We start from the raw sequence: 20,534 nt of genomic DNA, 5'->3' as shown, positions 1-20,534 counted from the left end.
TTAGGGATGGGCAATAAATGCTGGCCTGGCCAGCGATGCCCACATCCATGAATGAATAAAAAAAAATCTGGAGATCAAACATCTGTTGTACCAGCAGTCAACAGGCTCCTGTGAATTCCTCCGTCTGCTATTTTAATGCAGATGCTCACCAATTTATTTTAAACAGGTATATTTTAAATGAGTTAACACCTGCCTTAAAATGGTTCACTCAGGACTGTCACACAAACACATTAAAGTTTTGTAGAATAATTACTGCAGTTATTTTCAGACTGGAAATTTAAACCTGCCGTTTCACTTTCAGTCAGGAACAGATCCCAGTTTTACACCAATCTCTGATTTGACAGCATGTTTCCAGCATTCACCGTTGTTCTTCCTGACTCTAAACACAGTTGTAAAGGAGCCTTCTGTTCTGTGCCCAGGAGCTCTGAACCATGGAAGAGAGCGGCTGGGACACATTTCTTACAGGCCTCAGGATTAACCCACACGGGGACTTTGCTGTCAGTGAAGAGAGACGAGAAAGACCAAAATGCCATTTGTCCCTCTCAGTGTGATCCTGAAGGACTGTGTTCAGGCTGAAGTTCTGTTCCTGCCGTATGATCCTCCCCCCAGATTGTCCTTTCTGAGCTCCAGTCAGGTGATGCTAAACACTCAGGTGGGAAAGACAACAAATCTACAACAATGTGTTTAAAACAAAGCTAATTTATTTGACATTTATCCAGAATATTAAACTCCATGCCAAGTTGTAGAGGTTATTAACATCTGCAGAAACAAACCCCAACTGTCACAATAGAAACATAGAAAAGTTATAACACAGGAGGCCATTCAGCCCATCATGTCTGCACTGCCCGTTAAGAGTTATCCAGTCTAATCCCACTTTCCAGCTCTTGGTCTGTAGCCTCGTAGGTTACGGCTCCTCAATTTCATATCCAAGTACTTTTTAAATGTGATGAGGGTTGCTGCCTCGATCACCCTTTCAGACAGTGAGTTCCAGACACCAAACCCCCAACCCTCTGGGTGAAAAGATTCCTCAACTGTCTTCCAATCTTTCTGCCAATTACTGTAAATCTATGTCCCCTGGTTATTGACCTCTCTGATAATGGAAATAGCTCCTTCCTATCCACTCTATCTCAGCCCCTCATAATTTTATACACCTCTTCTGTTCCAAAGAAAACAACCCAAGCCTAACCAATCTTTCCTGACAGCTAAAATTCTCCAATCCTGGCAACATCCTTGTAAATCTCCTCTGTACCCTCTCTAATACAATCACATTCTTCCTGTAATGCAGTGACCAGAACTGCACACAGTATTCCAGCTGTAGCCTAACCAGTGTTTTATACAGTTCCAGGATAACTTCCCAGCTCTTATATCCTATGTTTCGGCCAATAAAAGCAAGTATCACATATGCCTTCTTAACCACCTTACCTACCTGTCCAGCCAGCTTCTGGAACTTGTGGACATGCACTCCAAGGTCCCTCTGTTCCTCTACACTTCTCAGTATCCTACCATTTATTGTGTATGCTAATGCCTTTTATCCTTCCCCAAATGCACTATCTTACACTTGGAGTCATAGTCATCGAGTCATACAGAGATACAGCACTGAAACAAGCCCTTCGGCCCACCGAGTCTGTGCCGACCATCAACCACCCATTTATAATAATCCTATATTAATCCCATATTCCCTACCGCATCCCCACCATTTTCCTACCACCTACCTACACTAGGGGCAATTTACAATGGCCAATTTACCCATCAATTTGCAAGTCTTTGGCTGTGGGAGGAATCCGGAGTACCCGGCGGAAACCCACGCGGTCACAGGGAGAACTTGCAAACTCCGCACAGGCAGTACCCAGAACTGAACCCGGGTCGCTGGAGCTGTGAGGCTACAGTGCTAACAACTGCGCCACTGTGCCGCCCCTAACTTCTTCAAATTAAACTCCATTTGCCAGTTTCTGCCTACCTGACCAGTCCATTGATATCTTCCTGCAGTCTGCAGCTTTCTTCCTCACTGTCAACCACACGGTTACTTTTTGTCTCATCTGCAAACTTTTTAATTATGTCCCCTACATTTAAGTCTAATCATTGATATATACCACAAAAGGCAAGGGAGCACTGAGCACTGTGGAACCCCACTGGAAACAGGCTTCCAGTCATGATTCAGTTCTGGATGTGATTAACAGCCACAACAGCAGAATCCAATCCCAACCCCTGCAGTTACATGTGAATTCGCTGGTGGGTCAGCAGGTTGGACAACTGAGTGAATCCTTTCCCACACAAGGAGCAGGTGAATGGCCTCTCCCCAGTGTGAACTCGCTGGTGTGTCAGCAGGCTGGATAACTGAGTGAATCCTTTCCCGCACATGGAGCAGGTGAATGGCCTCTCCCCAGTGTGAACTCGCTGGTGTGTCAGCAGGCTGGATAACTGAGTGAATCCCTTCCCACAAACAGAGCATGTGAATGGCCACTCCCCAGCGTGAATTCGCTGGTGTGTTAGAAGATTGGATGACTGAGTGAATCCCTTCCCACACACAGAGCAGGTGAACGGTCTCTCCCCGGTGTGAACTCGCTGGTGTGTCAGAAGGTTTGATGACTGTATGAATCCCTTCCCACACACAGAGCAGGTGAACGGTCTCTCCCCAGTGTGAACTCGCTGGTGTGTGAGCAGGTGGGACGATTGAGTGAATCCCTTCCCACACTCAGAGCAGCTGAATGGCCTCTCCCCAGCATGAGTCTGTTGGTGTTTCAGTAAATCCCTTTTCCTTTTAAATCTCTTTTCACAGTCAGAACACTGAAAAGGACGGTTATCAGTGTGAACAAATTGGTGTTTATCGAGCTGGGATGACTGAGTGAATCCCTTCCCACACACGGAGCAGGTGAACGGCCTCTCCCCAGTGTGAACTCGCTGGTGTATACTGAGGCTGTATGAATATGTAAATCCTTTCCCACACACGGAGCAGGTGAACGGCCTCTCCCCAGTGTGAGTTCGTTGGTGTGTCTGTAGATCCCTTGTGCTTTTAAAGCTCTTCTCACAGTCAGAACATTTAAATGGTCTCTCCACGGTGTGAACTCGCTGGTGTATATAGAGGCTGGATGAACATGTAAATGCCTTCCCACACACGGAGCAGGTGAACGGCCTCTCCCCAGTGTGAGTGCGTTGGTGTGTCTGTAGATCCCTTGTGTTTTTAAAGCTCTTCTCACAGTCAGAACATTTAAATGGTCTCTCCACAGTGTGAACTCGCTGGTGTATATAGAGGCTGGATGAACATGTAAAGCCCTTCCCACACACGGAGCAGGTGAACGGCCTCTCCCCAGTGTGACTGCGTCGATGAGTTTCCAGCCGGGATGGGAAATTGAATCCCTTCCCACAGTCCCCACATTTCCATGGTTTCTCCATGGTGCGGGTGTCCTTGTCTCTCTCCAGGTTGGATGATTAGTTGAAGCCTCGTCCACACACAGAACACGTGTATGGTTTCTTCCTGCTGTGAATGGTGTGATTTTTTTTCAAGCTGTGTAACTGGTTAAAGCTCTTTCCAGTTAGTACACTGGAACACTCTCACTCAGGTGTCTGTGTCTCAGTGTTTTTCCAGTCACACTGATATTTGAAAATTTTTCGCACAGTCAGCATAGAGAAAACTGTCTCGTTCCATATTCAGAAGGCGATGATATTCAAGTCATGATGAATCCAGTGACTCTGTCAGATCTTGACATGATTTTTGGCTTGACATTCCCATCTGCAAACCCTCCCATTCTTATAACCTGTGAAAGGAATTTACAAAAGCCATCAATGTCGGTCAGGATAATTGTCCATTCGCACTGCTGCACATTCCCCTCCAATATCTATCTCCCTCGAGAGTCTCGCATTGGAAATAGTTGGGCCCAACTGGGCTCAAAAGTATTCGGGGTTAAATCCAGCAGCTGCTCCTCCATGTCCATTCCAGTTCAACTGATGCAACAAAAAGGACCTACACAGGTCAGGGACCGACTTCCACATCCAACACCCACCCATTAGTGTTCCATCTGTGTTTCTCGATTCAGTTCTGAGCAACGACTGCAATGAATCAAAACCAAAACACTGCGGATGCTGAAAATCTGAAGTAAAAGGAGAAAATGTTGGAAATGCTCAGCCGGTCAGGCAGCATCTGTGAAAAGAGAAACTGAGGTCAGGTTTCAGGTGCATCGAGCCACCGGAGCCTGAAGTCTGGAACTCGGAGTGGGAGAAGGAGGAAGAACGAGGAGAGGCAATATAGTCCAACACTTACAGCAACCTACAATCCATTACCGGGATAGGGAGACAGAGTTTAGAAACACTCAGCAACACAACTCCAGTAAAACATCCCAGGAGGAAAAGGGGGAGCAGTGTGTGTACCTGCCCTGATATCCCCCTCCCCAGGCCTGTCAGTCAAACCCCCCACTCCTCCCAGTCCACAGCTCAGCCTATCAGCTTCCTGCACCTTGAGCCAGCCCTGCCCAGGTGTGGCCCAGTCCAAGGGGAGTCTTTGTGGAACCAGGGAGTGGGGGAGGGGGGACCTCCTGCCCTGTGCTGTGTCCCAAATGGTTCCTCCCTCCCCCAGGCCCCTTTATAACTGAGCTCAGTTTCCTTTGGGGATGTTGAGGCCTACACCGGGTGTTTCTAAAAACCGCCCACTCACCAGCTCCACCGCTCCCTCCATATCACCGCTTTCCAACTGCAGATGCGACTCGGAATGCGCCTGCGCTATCGTCGTCTCCGGAAGCGACCTCCCACCCGACAGCCGGATATTTCCTTTCGATTGACAGCCTTTGCTGCCAATCGGAAGAGGGGGGCGAGACTGGAGGGAGCTGGAAAGGGGAGGCCCCGCACTGCCCTGCGTGAGCCACGCCCTCGTTCGCTCTCACTGATTGGGAGGACCCACCGCATTCTCGGTCCTCCAGCTCCGCCCCGGCTCTTCCTATTGGTCCGGAGCTGCCGTCAATCACCTGGGCGGAGATGTGAGTTGAGCATGCGCGGCCGGCAGGGTCTGAGGCAGGGAGCGCGGTTCCCGCAGGTGAGAGGGAGGCGGGTTAATAAAGCCCGGGGCTCGCAGGCTGCAGACACACCGAGTGTGGAGACAGGAGACAATCTAAACAGCGAGATCACAACAAACAACAAGATCACAACAAACAACAAGATCAACCCCCAGCCGCGGCTTCCACCGCTTCCCTCCGGCCCCAATCTCAACAAAGAGCCGAGAACAGAGACTGTCCCAAAATACAGGAGAGGCAGGGAGCGTCTCTAAATGGAGGAGAACTGGGGACTGTTCAGGGAGCGTCTCTAAATAGAGGAGAAATGGGGATTGGGTTGGCAGGGAAGCTTTAGAAACACCCGGTGTAAGCCTCAACACGCTCAGTAAGAATCTCCCTTGCCATGTTTTTTGGAGGAATTAAGGATGAATAAACTGTAATATCAAAGGACAAAACTTGAGAGGAAAATTAACTCAGTTATAAAGGGGCCTGGGGGAGGGAGAGACCTCCCCTGTTGATTGAATTTTTCGAGGAGGTGACTAGATGTGGAGATGAGGGTAAAGCAGTTGATGTAATCTACATGGACTTTAGTAAGGCTTTTGATAAGGTCCCACATGGGAGATTGGTTAAGAAGGTAAGAGCCCTTGGGACAAAAACAAGAAATGCTGGAATCACTCAGCAGGTCTGGCAGCATCTGTGGAAAGAGAAGCAGAGTTAACGTTTCGGGTCAGTGACCCTTCTTCGGAACCCATGGGATCCAGGGCAATTTGGAAAATTGGATCCAAAATTGGCTTAGTGGCAGGAGGCAGAGGGTAATGATGGAGGGTTAGTTTTGCGAATGGAGGCTTGTGACCAGTGGTGTACCACAGGGATCCGTACTGGGACCCTTATTGTTTGTCGTGTACATCAATGATTTTGACGTGAATATAGGAGGTATGATCAGTAAGTTCGCAGATGACACGAAAGTTGGTGGTGTCGTAAATAGTGAGGAGGAAAGCCTTAGATTACAGGACGATATAGTTGGGCTGGTAAGATGGGCGGAGCCGTGATAGATGGAATTTAATCCTGAAAAGTGTGAGGTGATGCATTTTGGGAGGACTAACAAGGCAAGGGAATATACAGTGGATGGTAGGACCCTAGGAAGTACAGAGGGACCTTGGTGAACTTGTCCATAGATCACTGAAGGCAGCAGCACAGGTAGGTAAGGTGGTTAGGAAGGCATATGAGATACTTGCCTTTATAAGCCGCTGCATAGAATATAAGAGCACAGAGGTTATGATGGAGCTGTATAAAATGCTAGTTAGGCCACAGCTGGAGTACTGTGCACAGTTCTGGGCACCACACTATAAGAAGGATGTGATTGCACTGAAGAGGGTGCAGAGGAGATTCATCAGGATGTTGCCTGGGCTGGAGCATTTCAGCTATGAAGAGAGACTGGATAGGCTAGGGTTGTTTTCCTTGGAGCAGAGCAGGCTGAGGGGGTACCTGATTGAGGTGTACAAAATTATGAGGGGCATAGATAGAGTAGATAGGAAGAAACTTTTTTCCTTTAGCGGTGGGGGCAATAACCAGGGGCATAGATTTAAGGTAAGGAGCAGGAGGTTTAGAGCGGAGTTGAGGAAAAATCTTTTCACTGGGAGGGTGGTTGGAATCTGGAACACACTGCCTGAAGGGATGGAGGTGGCAGGAACCCTCACGACATTTAAGGGGTATTTACATGAGCACTTGAAATGCCATAGCATACAAGGCTACAGGCCAAGTGCGGGGAAAATGGGATTAGATTGGGTGAGTGCTTGATGGTCGGCGCAGACGCATTGGGCCGAAGGACCTGTTTCCGTGCTGTATAACTCTATGACACTCACTGGCAATGAAGAGTCGGTTTGTATCGGTTTGTGGGTGTTGGATGTGGAAGTTGGTCCCTGACCTGTGTAGGTCTGTATTGTTTCATTAGCAACTTAAAGAGAGGGGCACCAGTAACAAAATCTATAAAGGAACTTTGCTAAATCAAACTGAAATCTCATTCCTAGGTGTGATGTTACGCTCCAGTCCCTCTGGTGCCCACTGGTCGCGGAAGGCCTCTAGCATTCTGGCAGACAGCACGTGCTCCCTCTCCAGGGTCACCAGGGCACTGATATCACGCGGTGTGAATTGAATTGGCTGAAATCTGGCATCTGTGATGCTGGGGACTTCAGGAGGAGGCCGAGATGGATCATCAACTCGGCACTTCAGGCTGAAGATTGTTGCAAATGCTTCAACCTTATTTTTTGCATTGATGTTCTGGGCTCCCCATCATTGAGGACGGGGATATTTGTGGAGCCACCTCCTCCAGTTAGTTGTTTAATTGTCCACCACCATGACTGGATGTGGCAGGACTGCAGAGTTTAGAACTGATCAGTTATGGGATCATTTAGCTCTGTCTATAACATGCTGCTAATGCAGTTTGCATGAAAGTAGTTCTGGGTTGTAGCTCCACCAAGTTGACACCTCATTTTGAGTTATGCCTGGTATGCCCTCCTGCACTCTTCATTTGAACCAGGGTTGATCCCCGGGCTTGATGGTAATGGTAGAGTGGGACATGTGCCGGGCCTTTAGGTTACAGATTGTGGTTGAGTACAATTCTGCTGCTGATGATGGCCCACAGCGCCTCATGGATGCCCAGTTTTGAGTTGCTAGATCTGTTCAGAATCTATCCCATTTAGCATGGTGGTAGTGCCACACAACACGATGGAGGGTATCCTCAATGTGAAGACGGGATTTTGTCTCCACAAGGACTGTGCGGTGGTCACTCCTACCAATACCATCGTGGACAGATGCATCTGCGACAGGCAGATTGATAAGGACGAGGTCAAGTATTTTTCCCCTCTTGTTGGTTCCCTCACCACCTGCCGTAGACCCAGTCTAGCAGCTATGTCCCTTAGAACTTGGCCAGCTCGGTCAGTAATGGTACTACCGAGCCACTCTTGGTGATGGATATTGAAGTCCCCCACCCAGAGTACATTCTGCGCCTCTGCCACCCTCTGTGCTTCCTCCAAATGCTGTTCAACATGGAGGAGTACTGATTCATCAGCTGAGGTAGGTGGTAATCAGCAGGACGTTTCTTTGCCCATGTTTGAACTGATGCTATGAGACTTTAAGGGGTATGGGGTTGATGTTGAGGACTCCCAGGGCAACTCGCTCCCAACTGTATACCAGTGTACTGCTACCTCTGCTGCGTCTGTCTTGCTGGTGGGACGGTGTCTACGACATTGTAAGGTGGTGGCGGTTTCTGAGACATTGTAAGGTATGATTCCGTGAGTATGAATATGTCAGGCTGTTGTGTGACTAGTTTGTGGGACAGCTCTCCCGACTTTGGCACAAACCCCCAGGTGTTAGTAAGGAGGACTTTGCAGGTTTGACAGGGCTGAGTTTGCCGTTGCTGTTTCCAGTGCCTAGGTCGATGCCGGGTGGTCTGTCCGGTTTCATTCTTTTTTATTGACTTCGTAGTGGTTAGGTACAACTGATTGGCTTGTTCGGCCATTGCAGAGGGAATTTAAGAACCAACCACATTGCTGTGGGTCTGGAGTCACATGTAGGCCAGACCAGGTAAGGACAGCAGGTTTCCTTCCCCAAAGGACATTAGTGAACGAGATGTGTTTTTATATAAATTGACAATGGTTTCATGGCCATCATTAGACCAGCTTTTAATACCAGACTTTATTAATTGAATTCAAATTCCACCTTCTGCTGTGGTGGGATTCAAACCCATGTCCCCAGGGAAAATCCTGCATCTCTGGGTTACTAGTCCACGACACCCTGCCTTCCAAATCAATCGGAATGAATGAGGGGTCGGGGTTTGTGACAATGAGTGGGCGGGGCTGAGGCCGGATCTCCCTCATTGGCTGAAACTCTGCACTATTTTGAAACCTGATTTCTCTCAAACTCCAGGAGCAAACTGGCCCTTTTCTGTTGTGGCTTTAAACAGATGAAACCCTGTGGATGTGGAGCAAATATTTCAACATTTGTTAATGAAATGGATTCATGTAGGACAGACAGCAGGGATTATTTCAGGAAATAACACAGTGCAGAGATTGTTTCTCTTTGAACTCTTCCCTTGGAGAACAGTGTGAATTAGTGGAAGGATTCACAGGCTGTTTAACACTCCTTCCATGACTGGAACCATTTGATTCCAGCTGATCTGTTGGTCAGTCTTTAACTGGGAGAGTTTGATGAGCTCCCACAGCTCACACAATGGGTGTGGACAGTCACACTCACCAGACACGACTATGAACTCCCTGTAAATCCAACCCTCTGATTTCTGTTTTGTAACCATCTTTCCATCCATTCTGCTGCCTGGTCCTTCACTCCACACAGCCTGATCTTGGTCACCTTGCAGATTGTACAAACTGTTATGAATAGCAAGCTGGTTAAAAAACAGAAAACAGAGAGTAGGGGTTAAGAGTAGCTACTCAGACTGGTGGAAGGTGGGAAGGTGGTGTTCCACTGGGATCGGTGCTGGGACCACTGTTATTCACCATTTACATAAATTATTTAGATTCAGGAATCGGAAGTACAATTTCAAAATTTGTGGATGACACCAAATGGGAGATAGAGTTACTCCTGAGGAAAACTGTGACAAATGCACAAAGACATTAATAAACTTGCAGAATGGGATTGTAATAGGCAAATTAATTTCAACATAGATAAATATGCTGTGATGTTTTGGTAGGAAGAATAAGGAGGCCACATATTATTTGGAAAATAAGAGTCTAAATAGGGCAGAGGAGCAGAGATCAAGGGTACAGATACACAGACTAATAAGAGTAGCAACACAGGTTAATAAAGCTGGAAAAGAAGCAAATGAAGCACCGAAGTTCATTTCTAGAGGGATTGTATTGAAAAGAAGTGAAGTTAAACTTCATTGAACTTTGGTGAGACTACACTTGGAGAATTGTGAACAGTTCAGGTCTCCATATTATAAAAAGGATATGGAGGTACCGGATAAGGTGCAAAAAGATTTGCAAGGTTGTTGCAAGAACTGAGCTCTTTTCTCAAGATGAAGGAGATGGTTGATAGGTAATCTGATAGAGGTCTTTCAGATTATTAAAAGGTTATAAAGGGTGGACATAGAGAAAATGTTTGCACTTGTGGGGGATTCCAAAACTAGTGGTCATAAATATCAGATAGTCACCAATAAATCCAATAGGGATTTCAGGAGTGGGAAGAATGTGGACCACAGGAAGTAGTTGAGGTGAATAGCAGAGATACAATTAAAGGGAAGCTAGAGAAGTATATGATGGAGAAAAGAATGGAAGGATATACTGATTGGGTTTGATGAATTGTGCACCATCTTCTTTTCCAAAGATCTCTCAGCTTCTCCAATGGCTGCTTTTGTCTCCCTCAATTGTGGGTGATATTCGTCCCTATTCTCCTGGAAACAGAATCCATCTTGTTCCAAACTGCGTTCAATATGAGACAGGGAGTCAGGAATCATTCATTCCTAGAAATATCCTGACAGGTAAAATCCCAGATAGTTCCTTAGTAAGGATTCCTCTTGTGCTTCACCATGTATTTGTCAGAATAATGAAACCTAGCTTTCTTAAAGTCCGTTCCTAGAGGCCCCCCTCCCAAGTAACATTCAAGCCAGACAGGTGACAGGCAATGACCATCTCCAACAAGATTAAATCTAACCATCTCCCTTGATATTCCACAGCATGACCATCTGGGGGTTGGGGGAGGGTGGGATACCATTGACCAGAAAATTAGCTGGACTAGCCATATCAATACTGCGTTGACAAGAGCAGGTCAGAGACTTGGAAATCTGTGGAGAGTAACTCACCTCCTGACTCCCCAATGCCTGTCCACCATCTACAAGGCACAAGTCAGGAGCGTGTTGGAATACTCTCCACTTGCCTGGATGGGTGCAGCTCCAACAACACTCAAGAAGCTTGACACCATCCAGGACAAAGCAGCCCACTTGATCACCACCATCTTACACATTCATTTCCTCCATCACCAGTACATGGTGGCAGCAGTGTGAACCATATACCACATGCACTGCAGCAACTCACCAAACCTCCTCCCACAGCACCTTCTGAACCCATGATCTCCACCACCTAGAAGGACAAGGGCAACAGATGCATGGAAACACCATCAGCTACAAGTTCCCCTCGAGCCCACACACCATCCTGACTTGGAACAATATCGCTGTTCCTTCACTGTCGCTGGGTCAAAATCCTGGAACTCCCTTCCTAACAGCACCGTGGGTGTATTTACACCCCATGAACTGCATCCCATCAAGAAGGTAGCTCACCAACAGCTTCTCAGGGGCAATTAGGAATGGACAACAAATGCTGGCCTTGCCAGCGACGCTCCCGTCCCATGAAAAAATAAGAGTCAGTGGAGGAGTTTCACAGCAGTAGTGATCCCAGAGTAACTGTTGGGATGGTACTCGGAGGATGTTCCGCACTGGTTATCCTGCTATCCAGCACTAATATCAACAGGGAATTCCTGGAAACACACTGCAGAGCCTTCTTTATCTGGAAATTAAATGATTGTTGTATTATTGCACCAGCATCTACCACGCAAACTTTAATGATTTTTTTTTCAATCGGACTATTTTAAATGAGTTAGCACCTGCCTTAAAATGATAGACTCGGGACTATCACACAAACATGTCCAACTTTATAAAATAATTACCAGTCATTTTCAGACTGGAAATTTAAACCTGCTGTTTCACTTTCAGTCAGGAACAGGTCACAGTTTTACACCAATCTCTGATTTGACAGCACGTTTCCAGAATTCACCATTGTTCTTCCAGACTCTAAACACAGTTGTAAAGGAGCCTTCTGTTCTGTGCCCAGGAGCTCTGAACCATGGAAGAGAGCGGCTGGGACACATTTCTTACAGGCCTCAGGATTAACCCACACGGGGACTTTGCTGTCAGTGAAGAGAGACGAGAAAGACCAAAGTGCCGTTTGTCCCTCTCAGTGTGATCCTGAAGGACTGTGTTCAGGCTGAAGTTCTGTTCCTGCCGTACGATCCTCCCCCCAGATTGTCCTTTCTGAGCTCCAGCCAGGTGATGCTAAACACTCAGGTGGGAAAGACAAAAATCTACAACAATGTGATTAAACAAAAGCTGATTTTTTTGACATTTATTCAGAATATTAAATTCCAGTTAATGGGATTATTAATATCAGCAGATACAAATTCCAATTGTCACAATGAACATGGTTCACTCCAGGCTGTGATTAACAGCAGCAACAACAGCAGAATCCAACCCCTGCAGCCACTTGTGAACTCGCTGGCGCTTCTGTAGGTCAGATGACTGAGTGAATCCTGTGGGGGCACCTGGTGATAAAAAGGTCTCTGTTCAAGAAAATTCTCAGAGAACATTCCCTCTTGCATTTTTACTCTAATTTCCTCTGTGATATTTTAAGATGAAACTACAACAAAAAAACATTTTGATGTCTCAAAAATATACAATCACCCCATCACAGAATATAACCCACATGCTGGACAGGGGCATTCACCATGATACGAACAGGAACTAATAGATTCAGGACGTCTGCATTGCCTACAGCAGCATCAGTCCAGGAATCAGATGCTGTTATCAGACCTGGGCTCATCCAAGTGCCCCAGAGGGAGGATTTTTATTCCAGACAGTGTTTGATCTTGGTGAATGGCAGAGCAGGCTCGAAAAGACAAATGACCTCCTCCAGCTCCTATTTCTTATGTTCATTAAACCTCAGTCTGGTTCCTCTCAAGCTGCTGAGTGAGTGAATTAAATCTTTCTTGACAAATCACCAAGATACCAGACTACAAGTCATGACCGAAACATCATTTATTGGTTACAAATCACAACTTAGTTAAATCTGGACACATAGACACTTTATAAACATGTATAAACACATAGAAATGTAATCAGAGTTATTCAGCAGATGAGCATTAATAGGGAGAGTATTTCACAAAACAAGTAACAAATGCAAGAGTGAGAGTGGACAAAGATCAAAAGGTCTGAAAATTAGTGGCCGATGACAAGAAAGTCTGAATCTGTTTGACAAGGAATCATGTAATTATAGCACTGTTATTGAAGCAAACTGGTTGAGTAATGGCAATTTTGTACAATTTTGCATCTGTAATGAATAAAATTGCACTGTACTCAGAATACAATTTCATGAGACTTACCTGACAGCTGATAATTGGTTTTACAGAGCTTCATGTTCTCAATGTCCTGCTTCTGCCTATTTATAGCTTGTTCATGTAAAAGGTGTTCTGTGAAGATGTGTCAACTTCAATGGAAAGCAACAGATATAAACATACCAGATGGCAAGTTCTGGTACCTTGGTAAGTGATGTGCACAAATTAGTAGGTATATAAATTAATAAAAAGTAAACATTTAAGAGACATCGACAATCCAGAAACTTGAAGATAAGTGGGGTCATTTTTTTTTATTTTGTGCTGTGACATAATCGCCTGAACGAAGCAGAAAGTAAAACCAGGTGCAGGACAGTCTTTTCCAGATAATCTTAAGCAATGCCAAACCACACATTGAAGAAAGATGGCCAGAGTTATACTCCTTGCCTTGCATCACTATGGTGCAAAAGACAGCTTCACACTGACTCAAGGTTTACAGTGTGACTGGGGCAGTAGACAGTGAAAGTGGAGATGAACAATGAATGGAATTCAGCCATACACCTGAGCAAACCGATAAGTGGAAATTCCAGATCACTTCAGTTGCTGCAAAGCACAGGATATATTCAGTTTATACAGTTCATGCTCACTGCAGGATATTCATATTCAGTAACCAGTTTGTGCAGGGTTTTCAGAAATTACTTCAGACACACACTGCTGTGTAAATGGAAACAAGTTTCAAATTCCTATTGACAGACCAGTGTTTTTGCTGCAGACCAGCGACTTGCCAGCTACTGATCCTGCACCATTAATTTTAAACCATGTCAAATGAGCTGTGTCAGTTCTCAGATGGTCTCTGCTAAGATATCCCATGAAGGCGAAAACAAACGTTGGGAATTGGTCTGTGTTTACACACACGTTTTTGGCCATTTACAGGAGACTGACACACTGAAGTTGTGAAGGAGTATGCAGTTCCACCCACTTGCTTTCCTGGTTGAAGATAATTTCCGCCAAGGTAAAAGACTATAAAAAATAAACACAACTTAAAAGCAGGTAAAAAGACCACCAAGTAGTGGTTCGCCAGCTTCAGAAAAATAATCAGAACTGACTGTTGCAATTTTTTTCCAGCTGATCTTTTGGTCAAGCCCGGAAAGGGAGAAGCCAATGGTGGATTTCCCAAACCCCAATGGTGGAAATTTCTCAGCCCTGAGTTACTTGTGAACTCGCTGGTGTGTCAGCAGGTTGGATGAAGTAGTGAATCCCTTCCCACACTCGGAGCAGGTGAACGGCCTCTCCCCAGTGTGAATACGCTGGTGTATCTGAAGGTGAGATGACTGAGTGAATCCCTTCCCACACTCTGAGCAGATGAACGGCCTCTCCCCAGTGTGAACTCGCTGGTGTGTCAGCAGGCTGGATGAGGTAGTGAACCCCTTCCCACACTCAGAGCAGGTGAACCATCTCTCCCCAGTGTGAACTCGTTGGTGTTTCAGCAGGTTGGATGACCGTGTGAATCCCTTCCCACACTCTGAGCAGGTGAATGGCCTTTCCCCAGTGTGAGTGCGCTGGTGTGTCAGCCGGTTGAATGGAGTAGTGAACCCCTTCCCACACACGGAGCAGGCGAACGGCTTCTCCCCAGTGTGAACTCGCTGGTGTTTCAGCAGGCTGAATGACCGAGTAAATCTCTTCCCACACTCTGAGCAGATGAATGGACTCTCCCCATTATGAACTCGCTGGTGTGTCAAAAGGCTGGATGACTGAGTGAATCCCTTCCCACACTCGGAACAGATGAACGGCCTCTCGCCAGTGTGAATTCGCTGGTGTTTCAGCAGGTTGGATGACTGAGTGAATCCCTTCCCACACTCTGAGCAGGTGAATGGCCTCTCCCGAGTATGAACTCGCTGTTGTGTCAGATGATGGGATGGAGCAGTGAATCCACTAACATGTTCTGAGCAAGTGAATGGCTTCTCCCCAGTGTGAACTCGCTGGTGAGTCACCAGGTGGGATGAAGTAGTGAATCCTTTCCCACACACGGAGCAGGTGAACGGCCTCTCCCCAGTGTGAATACGCTGGTGTACAGTGAGTTCAGACGATCGCTTGAACCCAGCCCCACAATAAGAACACCTGAATGGTTTCTCCTCAGTGTGAACACGTTGATGGGACATCAGTTCAGCAGAACTTTTAAAGCAATTCCCACAGTCTGGGCATTTAAAAGGTCTCTCCCCAGTGTGAACACGTTGGTGTGTCAGCAGGTGGGATAGCTGAGTGAATCCCTTCCCACACTCTGAGCAGGTGAACGGCCTTTCCCCAGTGTGAGTGCGCTGGTGTGTCAGACGGCCGAATGGAGTAGTGAATCCCTTCCCACACACGGAGCAGATGAATGGACTCTCCCCATTATGAACTCGCTGGTGTGTCAAAAGGCTGGATGACTGAATGAATCCCTTCCCACACTCGGAGAAAGTGAACGGCCTCTCCAGGGTGTGACTGCATGGATAACTCAATCCCTTTTCACAGTCTCCATATTTACATGGTTTCTCCCCAGTCTGACTGCACTTGTGTTTTGACAGGCCAGATGATCGGCTGAAACCTCGTCCACACACAGAACACGTGTACTGTTTCTCCCCACTTTGATCGGTGCTTTTACCTTCCATGTTTAAACTCCGGTGATATTCGGGTTACGATAAATTGGAAGACTCCTTCAGATCCTGATTTGACGTTTGCTTTGCATTTCACGGCTGCAATTCCTCCCCTTCTAAAACCCTGTGAAATTGATTTAAAACAGAAAAGAGCGTGAGAACTCACAAAAAAACAAAGGCAGGTTGTGAAATGGAGCTGAATGAATCTGGTAATTTATGGGGCCGGCACTAGGAAAAAGTGATCGTGAAAGCTGCTGGATTGATGTACAACCCCAACAGGTTCATTAAAGTCCTTCAGGGAAGGGAACCTGCCAACCAGTCCGGACCGACATAAGCCACTGCCTTCTATGGGAGGAAAGGGGGAGAGAGAGAGGGGGAGGGAGGAGAGCAATTTTATGTACGTACAATTGGACCAGAAATTTGGCAGAACCTCCCAAACCCTCGATGTCCATCATCTAAAAGGACCAGGGTTGCAGGTGTATGTGAACACCATCACCTCCAATTCCCCTGCAAGTCACACACCATCCTGACTGTCTGACATCCCGTACTGGATGAACAGAAATTTCCTCCAATTAAACATTGGGAAGTCTTCTGTTCCTGCTGCAAACTTCACTCCCTAACCACCAACTTTATCCTTCTCACTGGCAACTGTCCGGGGCTAAACCAGACCATATTTGACCCCGACATGAGCTTCCGACTGCATATCAACGCCATCACTCAGACCGCCTATTTCCACCTCAGTAACATCGCCCGACTTCACCACTGCCTCAAATCATCTACCTCTGAAACTTACATCCATGTGTTTGTTACCTCGCAACTTGACTATTCTAACACACTCCTGGCCAGCCTCCGACATTCTACCCTCTGTAAACTTGAGATCATCCAAAACTCTGCTACTTCTGTCCTGTTCACCCATCACCACTGTGCTCACTGGCCTACACAGGCTCCCAGTTAAGCAGCACCTCAATTTAAAAATCCTCATCCTTGCTTTCAAATCCCTCCATTCCCTCGCCCCTCACTATCTCTATAATCTCCTCCAGCCCTACAACCCTCCGAGAGATCAGGGATCATCTAATTCTGGCATCTTGAGCATCCCTGATTTTTATTGCTCCACCACTGGTGGCCGTGCCTTCAGCTGCCAAGGATATAATCTTTGGAAATCCCTCCCTAATCCTCTCCGCCTCTCTACCTCACCTTCCATGCTACAGACGCTTCTTAAAACCCACCTCTTTGATCAAGTCTTTAGTCATCTACCCTAATATCTCCTTATGTGGCTCAGTGTCAAATGTTACTTTATAAACACTCCTGTGAAACACCTTGGAACATTTTATTACATTAAAGGCGCTATATAAATACAAGTTGATGTTAACTTGGACATTTATCACCGTTCCTTCATCATCACTGGGTGAAAATCCTGTAACTCCTTCCCCAACACCATTGTGGGAGCATCTTCACCACACGGACTGCAGCGGTTCAAGAAGAAGGCGCACCATCACCTTCTCAATGGACAACTGGGGATTGGCAATATACGCTGGTCTGGCTAGTGACGCCCAAATCCCAGGAATGAAGTAAAATGAAAGCAAAACACTGCGGATGCTGGAAATCTGAAATAGTAGAAAATGCTGGAAATACTCAGCATTTCAGGCAGCATCTGTGGAGAGAGACACAGGGTCTACTTTTCAGGGGCATTGAGCTCCCAGAGGCTGCAGCCTGGAACTCAGAGTGGGAGAGCAAGGAAGAACGAGGAGAGGCAATATAGTCCAACACTCACAGCAACCTCCAATCCACCGACATTACCGGGATAGGGAGACAGAGTTTAGAAACACTCAGCAACACGACTCCAGTAAAAGATCCCAGGAGGAAAAGGGGGAGCAGTGTGTGTACCTGCCCTGATATCCCCCTCCCCAGGCCTGTCAGTCAAACCCCCCACTCCTCCTACTCCACAGCTCAGCCTATCAGCTTCCTGCACCTTGAGCCAGCCCTGCCCAGGTGTGGCCCAGTCCAAGGGGAGTCTTTGTGGAACCGGGGAGGGGGGACCTCCTGCCCTGTGCTGTGTCCCAAATGGTTCCTCCCTCCCCTCCCCCAGGCCCCTTTATAACTGAGCTCAGTTTCCTTTAAAGTTTTCTCCTTTGATGTTACACTTTATTAATCTTTAATTCCTCCAAAAGAGCTGGAAATCTGGCGGCCGTTAACCCGGGGCCTGTCACCGGGAGAAGCCCCGCAGCTGCCGCCCCGCTCGGTGTAAATGCGGGACCGGGAGCTTCTTACTGGGGGTGTTGAGGCCTACACCGGGTGTTTCTGAAGCCTCTCCGCCATCACTTACCAATCGGGACTCTCGCCAGCGATCTCTGACCTGACAATGTCCGGGTGATTGACGGCAGCTCCGGACCAATAGGAAGAGGGGACGGAACTGGAGGTCAAAGGAGCTGACCGCCCCTCAGTCACTTCGATTGGTTGAAGGATCCACCGCCTCCGCTCCTCCTATTGGCCCAGAGCTGCCGTCAATCAGCTGGGCGGGCGGTGTGAGCTGAGCATGCGCGCTGGCAGGGTCTGAGGCAGAGAGCGCGGTTCCAGCAGGTGAGAGGGAGGCGGGTTAATAAAGCCCGGGGCTCGCAGGCTGCAGACACACCGAGTGCGGAGTCAGGAGACAATCTAAACAGCGAGATCACAACAAGATCAACCCCCAGCCGTGGCTTCCACCGCTTCCCTCCGGCCCCAATCTCAACAAAGAGCCGAGAACAGAGACTGTCCCAAAATCCAGGAGAGGCAGGGAGCGTCTCTAAATGGAGAAATGAGGACTGGTCAGGGAGCGTCTCTAAATGGAGAAATGAGGACTGGTCAGGGAGCGTCTCTAAATGGAGGAGAAATGGAGACTGGTCAGGGAGCGTCTCTAAATGGAGGAGAAATGGGGACTGGTCAGGGAGCGTCTCTAAATGGAGGAGAAATGGAGACTGGTCAGGGAGCGTCTCTAAATGGAGGAGAAATGGGGACTGGTCAGGGAGCGTCTCTAAATGGAGGAGCAATGGAGACTGGTCAGGGAGCGTCTCTAAATGGAGGAGAAATGGAGACTGGTCAGGGAGCGTCTCTAAATGGAGGAGAAATGGGGACTGGTCAGGGAGCGTCTCTAAATGGAGGAGAAATGGAGACTGGTCAGGGAGCGTCTCTAAATGGAGGAGAAAGGGGGACTGGTCAGGGAGCGTCTCGAAATAGAGGAGAAATGGCGATTAGGTGGACAGGGAAGCTTCAGATACACAAAGTGTAGGTGTTGGCCGCAAACCCGTTTAATAACTTCCAGGTGCCACGTTCAACACCCCCTGTTTTGGAGGGACTGAAGATTAATTAACTGTAACATCAAAGGAAAAAAACTTTAAAGGAAACTTAGCTCAGTTATGAAGGGGCCTGGGGGAGGGAGGAACCATTTGGGACACAGCACAGGGCAGGAGGTCCCCACTCCCACAAATATTCCCCTTGGACTGGGCCACACCTGGGCAGGGCTGGCTCAAGGTGCAGGAAGCTGCTAGGCTGAGTTGTGGACTGGGAGGAGTGGGGGGTTTGACTGACAGGCCTGGGGAGGGGGATATCAGGGCAGGTACACACACTGCTCCCCCTTTTCCTCCTGGGATGTTTTACTGCAGTCATGTTGCTGAGTGTTTCTAAACTCTGTCACCCTATCTGGTAATGGAGGTGGATTGTAGGTTGCTGTGAGTGTTAGACTATATTGTCTCTCCTCAGGGCAATGTACAGCAGGACACATGTACCGCCATTCTGGGCCAGGAAGTAGGAGGAGAGAATGTTGTGAATTTCTATCCTGTTTGTCAGTTTTGTCTGTCGGTAAAGATTTCAAACATCAGTGTGACTGGAAAAACACTGAGACATGCACACACCTGAGTGAGAGTGTTCCAGTGCACTGACTGTGTAAAGAACTTTAACCAATTACACAGCCTGAAAAGAACATTGCACCATTCCCAGCCAGAAGAAACTGTTTACACGTCTGTGTGTGGATGAGGCCTCAATTGATCATCCAACCTGGATAGAAACAAGGACACTCTCACCATGGAGAAACCGTGGAGATGTGGGATCTGGGAAGCAATTCAATTCACCATCCCTGCTGGAAACTCATTGATGCAGTTAAACTGGGGAGAGAGGCCATTCACCTGCTCCGTGTGTGGGAAGGACAAACTTGGTCCTCCCAGCTCAATGAACACCAACCTGTTCATCTTGATAACAGACCTTTTCAATGTTCTGACTGAGAAGAGATTTCAAAGCACAAGGGATCTACAGAGACAGTAGTGCACTCACACTGGGGAGACACCATTCACCTGCTCCGTGTGTGGGAGGTGATTCACTCAGTCATCCCACCTGCTGAGACACCAGCAATTTCACACAAAACTGCAGGGATTGGATTCTGCTGTTATTGCTGCTGTCAATCACATCCAGAACTGAACCATGATTGGAAGCCTGTTTCCAGTGAGGTTCCACATTGCTCAGTACTAGGCCCCATGCTTTTTGTGGTACAGTAAAAGCTTTGTTATCCAACATGCGCCAGACCTGAGAGGTGCTGGGTAATCAAATTGGTCCGGAACTGCCGTTAATCAGCCAGTTGGGTGGTGCGTGCAATTGTGGTCACTGCATTACAGGAAGAATGTGATTACATTAGAGAGGGTACAGAGGAGATTTACAAAGATGTTGCCAGGATTGGAGAATTTTAGCTGTGAGGAAGGATTAGTTAGGTTAAAGTTGTTTCCTTTGGAACAGAGGAGGCTGAGGTGTATAAAATTATGAGGGGCTGAGATAGAGTGAATAGGAAGGAGCTATT

General features: G+C 47.4%; 1 protein-coding gene across 6 annotated transcripts; it reads right to left on the bottom strand.

The window, feature by feature from the left end:
- Positions 1-679: 679 nt before the first annotated feature.
- Positions 680-19,653, bottom strand: LOC137349206 (zinc finger protein 850-like). Of its 6 annotated transcripts, none has more exons than XM_068014643.1 (3): positions 18,042-18,116; positions 14,301-15,842; positions 680-3,409 (listed from the first exon to the last, which is right to left on the bottom strand). In XM_068014643.1, exons 2-3 carry the CDS (start codon positions 15,731-15,733, stop codon positions 2,212-2,214), a joined length of 2,631 nt encoding a protein of 876 aa, XP_067870744.1. In that variant the 5' UTR covers positions 15,734-15,842; positions 18,042-18,116; the 3' UTR covers positions 680-2,211. The 6 variants fall into 6 exon arrangements, 1 of the variants encoding a protein (XP_067870744.1); XR_010969289.1 differs by lacking the exons at positions 680-3,409; positions 18,042-18,116 and adding exons at positions 12,080-12,302; positions 19,603-19,653 and having other exon boundaries at positions 13,140-15,842; XR_010969287.1 differs by lacking the exon at positions 680-3,409 and adding an exon at positions 12,080-12,302 and having other exon boundaries at positions 13,140-15,842.
- Between the last annotated feature and the right edge of the window lie 881 nt (positions 19,654-20,534).

This window comes from Heterodontus francisci, chromosome 34, assembly GCF_036365525.1.
Source record: "Heterodontus francisci isolate sHetFra1 chromosome 34, sHetFra1.hap1, whole genome shotgun sequence".
Classification (NCBI taxonomy): domain Eukaryota; kingdom Metazoa; phylum Chordata; class Chondrichthyes; order Heterodontiformes; family Heterodontidae; genus Heterodontus; species Heterodontus francisci.
This window is presented reverse-complemented; position numbering and strand designations above follow the sequence as displayed.

Coding starts and splice junctions, on each gene's coding strand:
- LOC137349206 (XM_068014643.1), bottom strand. CDS start 15,733: ATGGAAGGTAAAAGCACCGATCAAAGTGGGGAGAAACAGTACACGTGT. Junction 3,410..14,300: donor ACACACCAGCGAGTTCACAA/GTAACTCAGGGC, acceptor CAACCTGGAGAG/AGACAAGGACACCCGCACCA.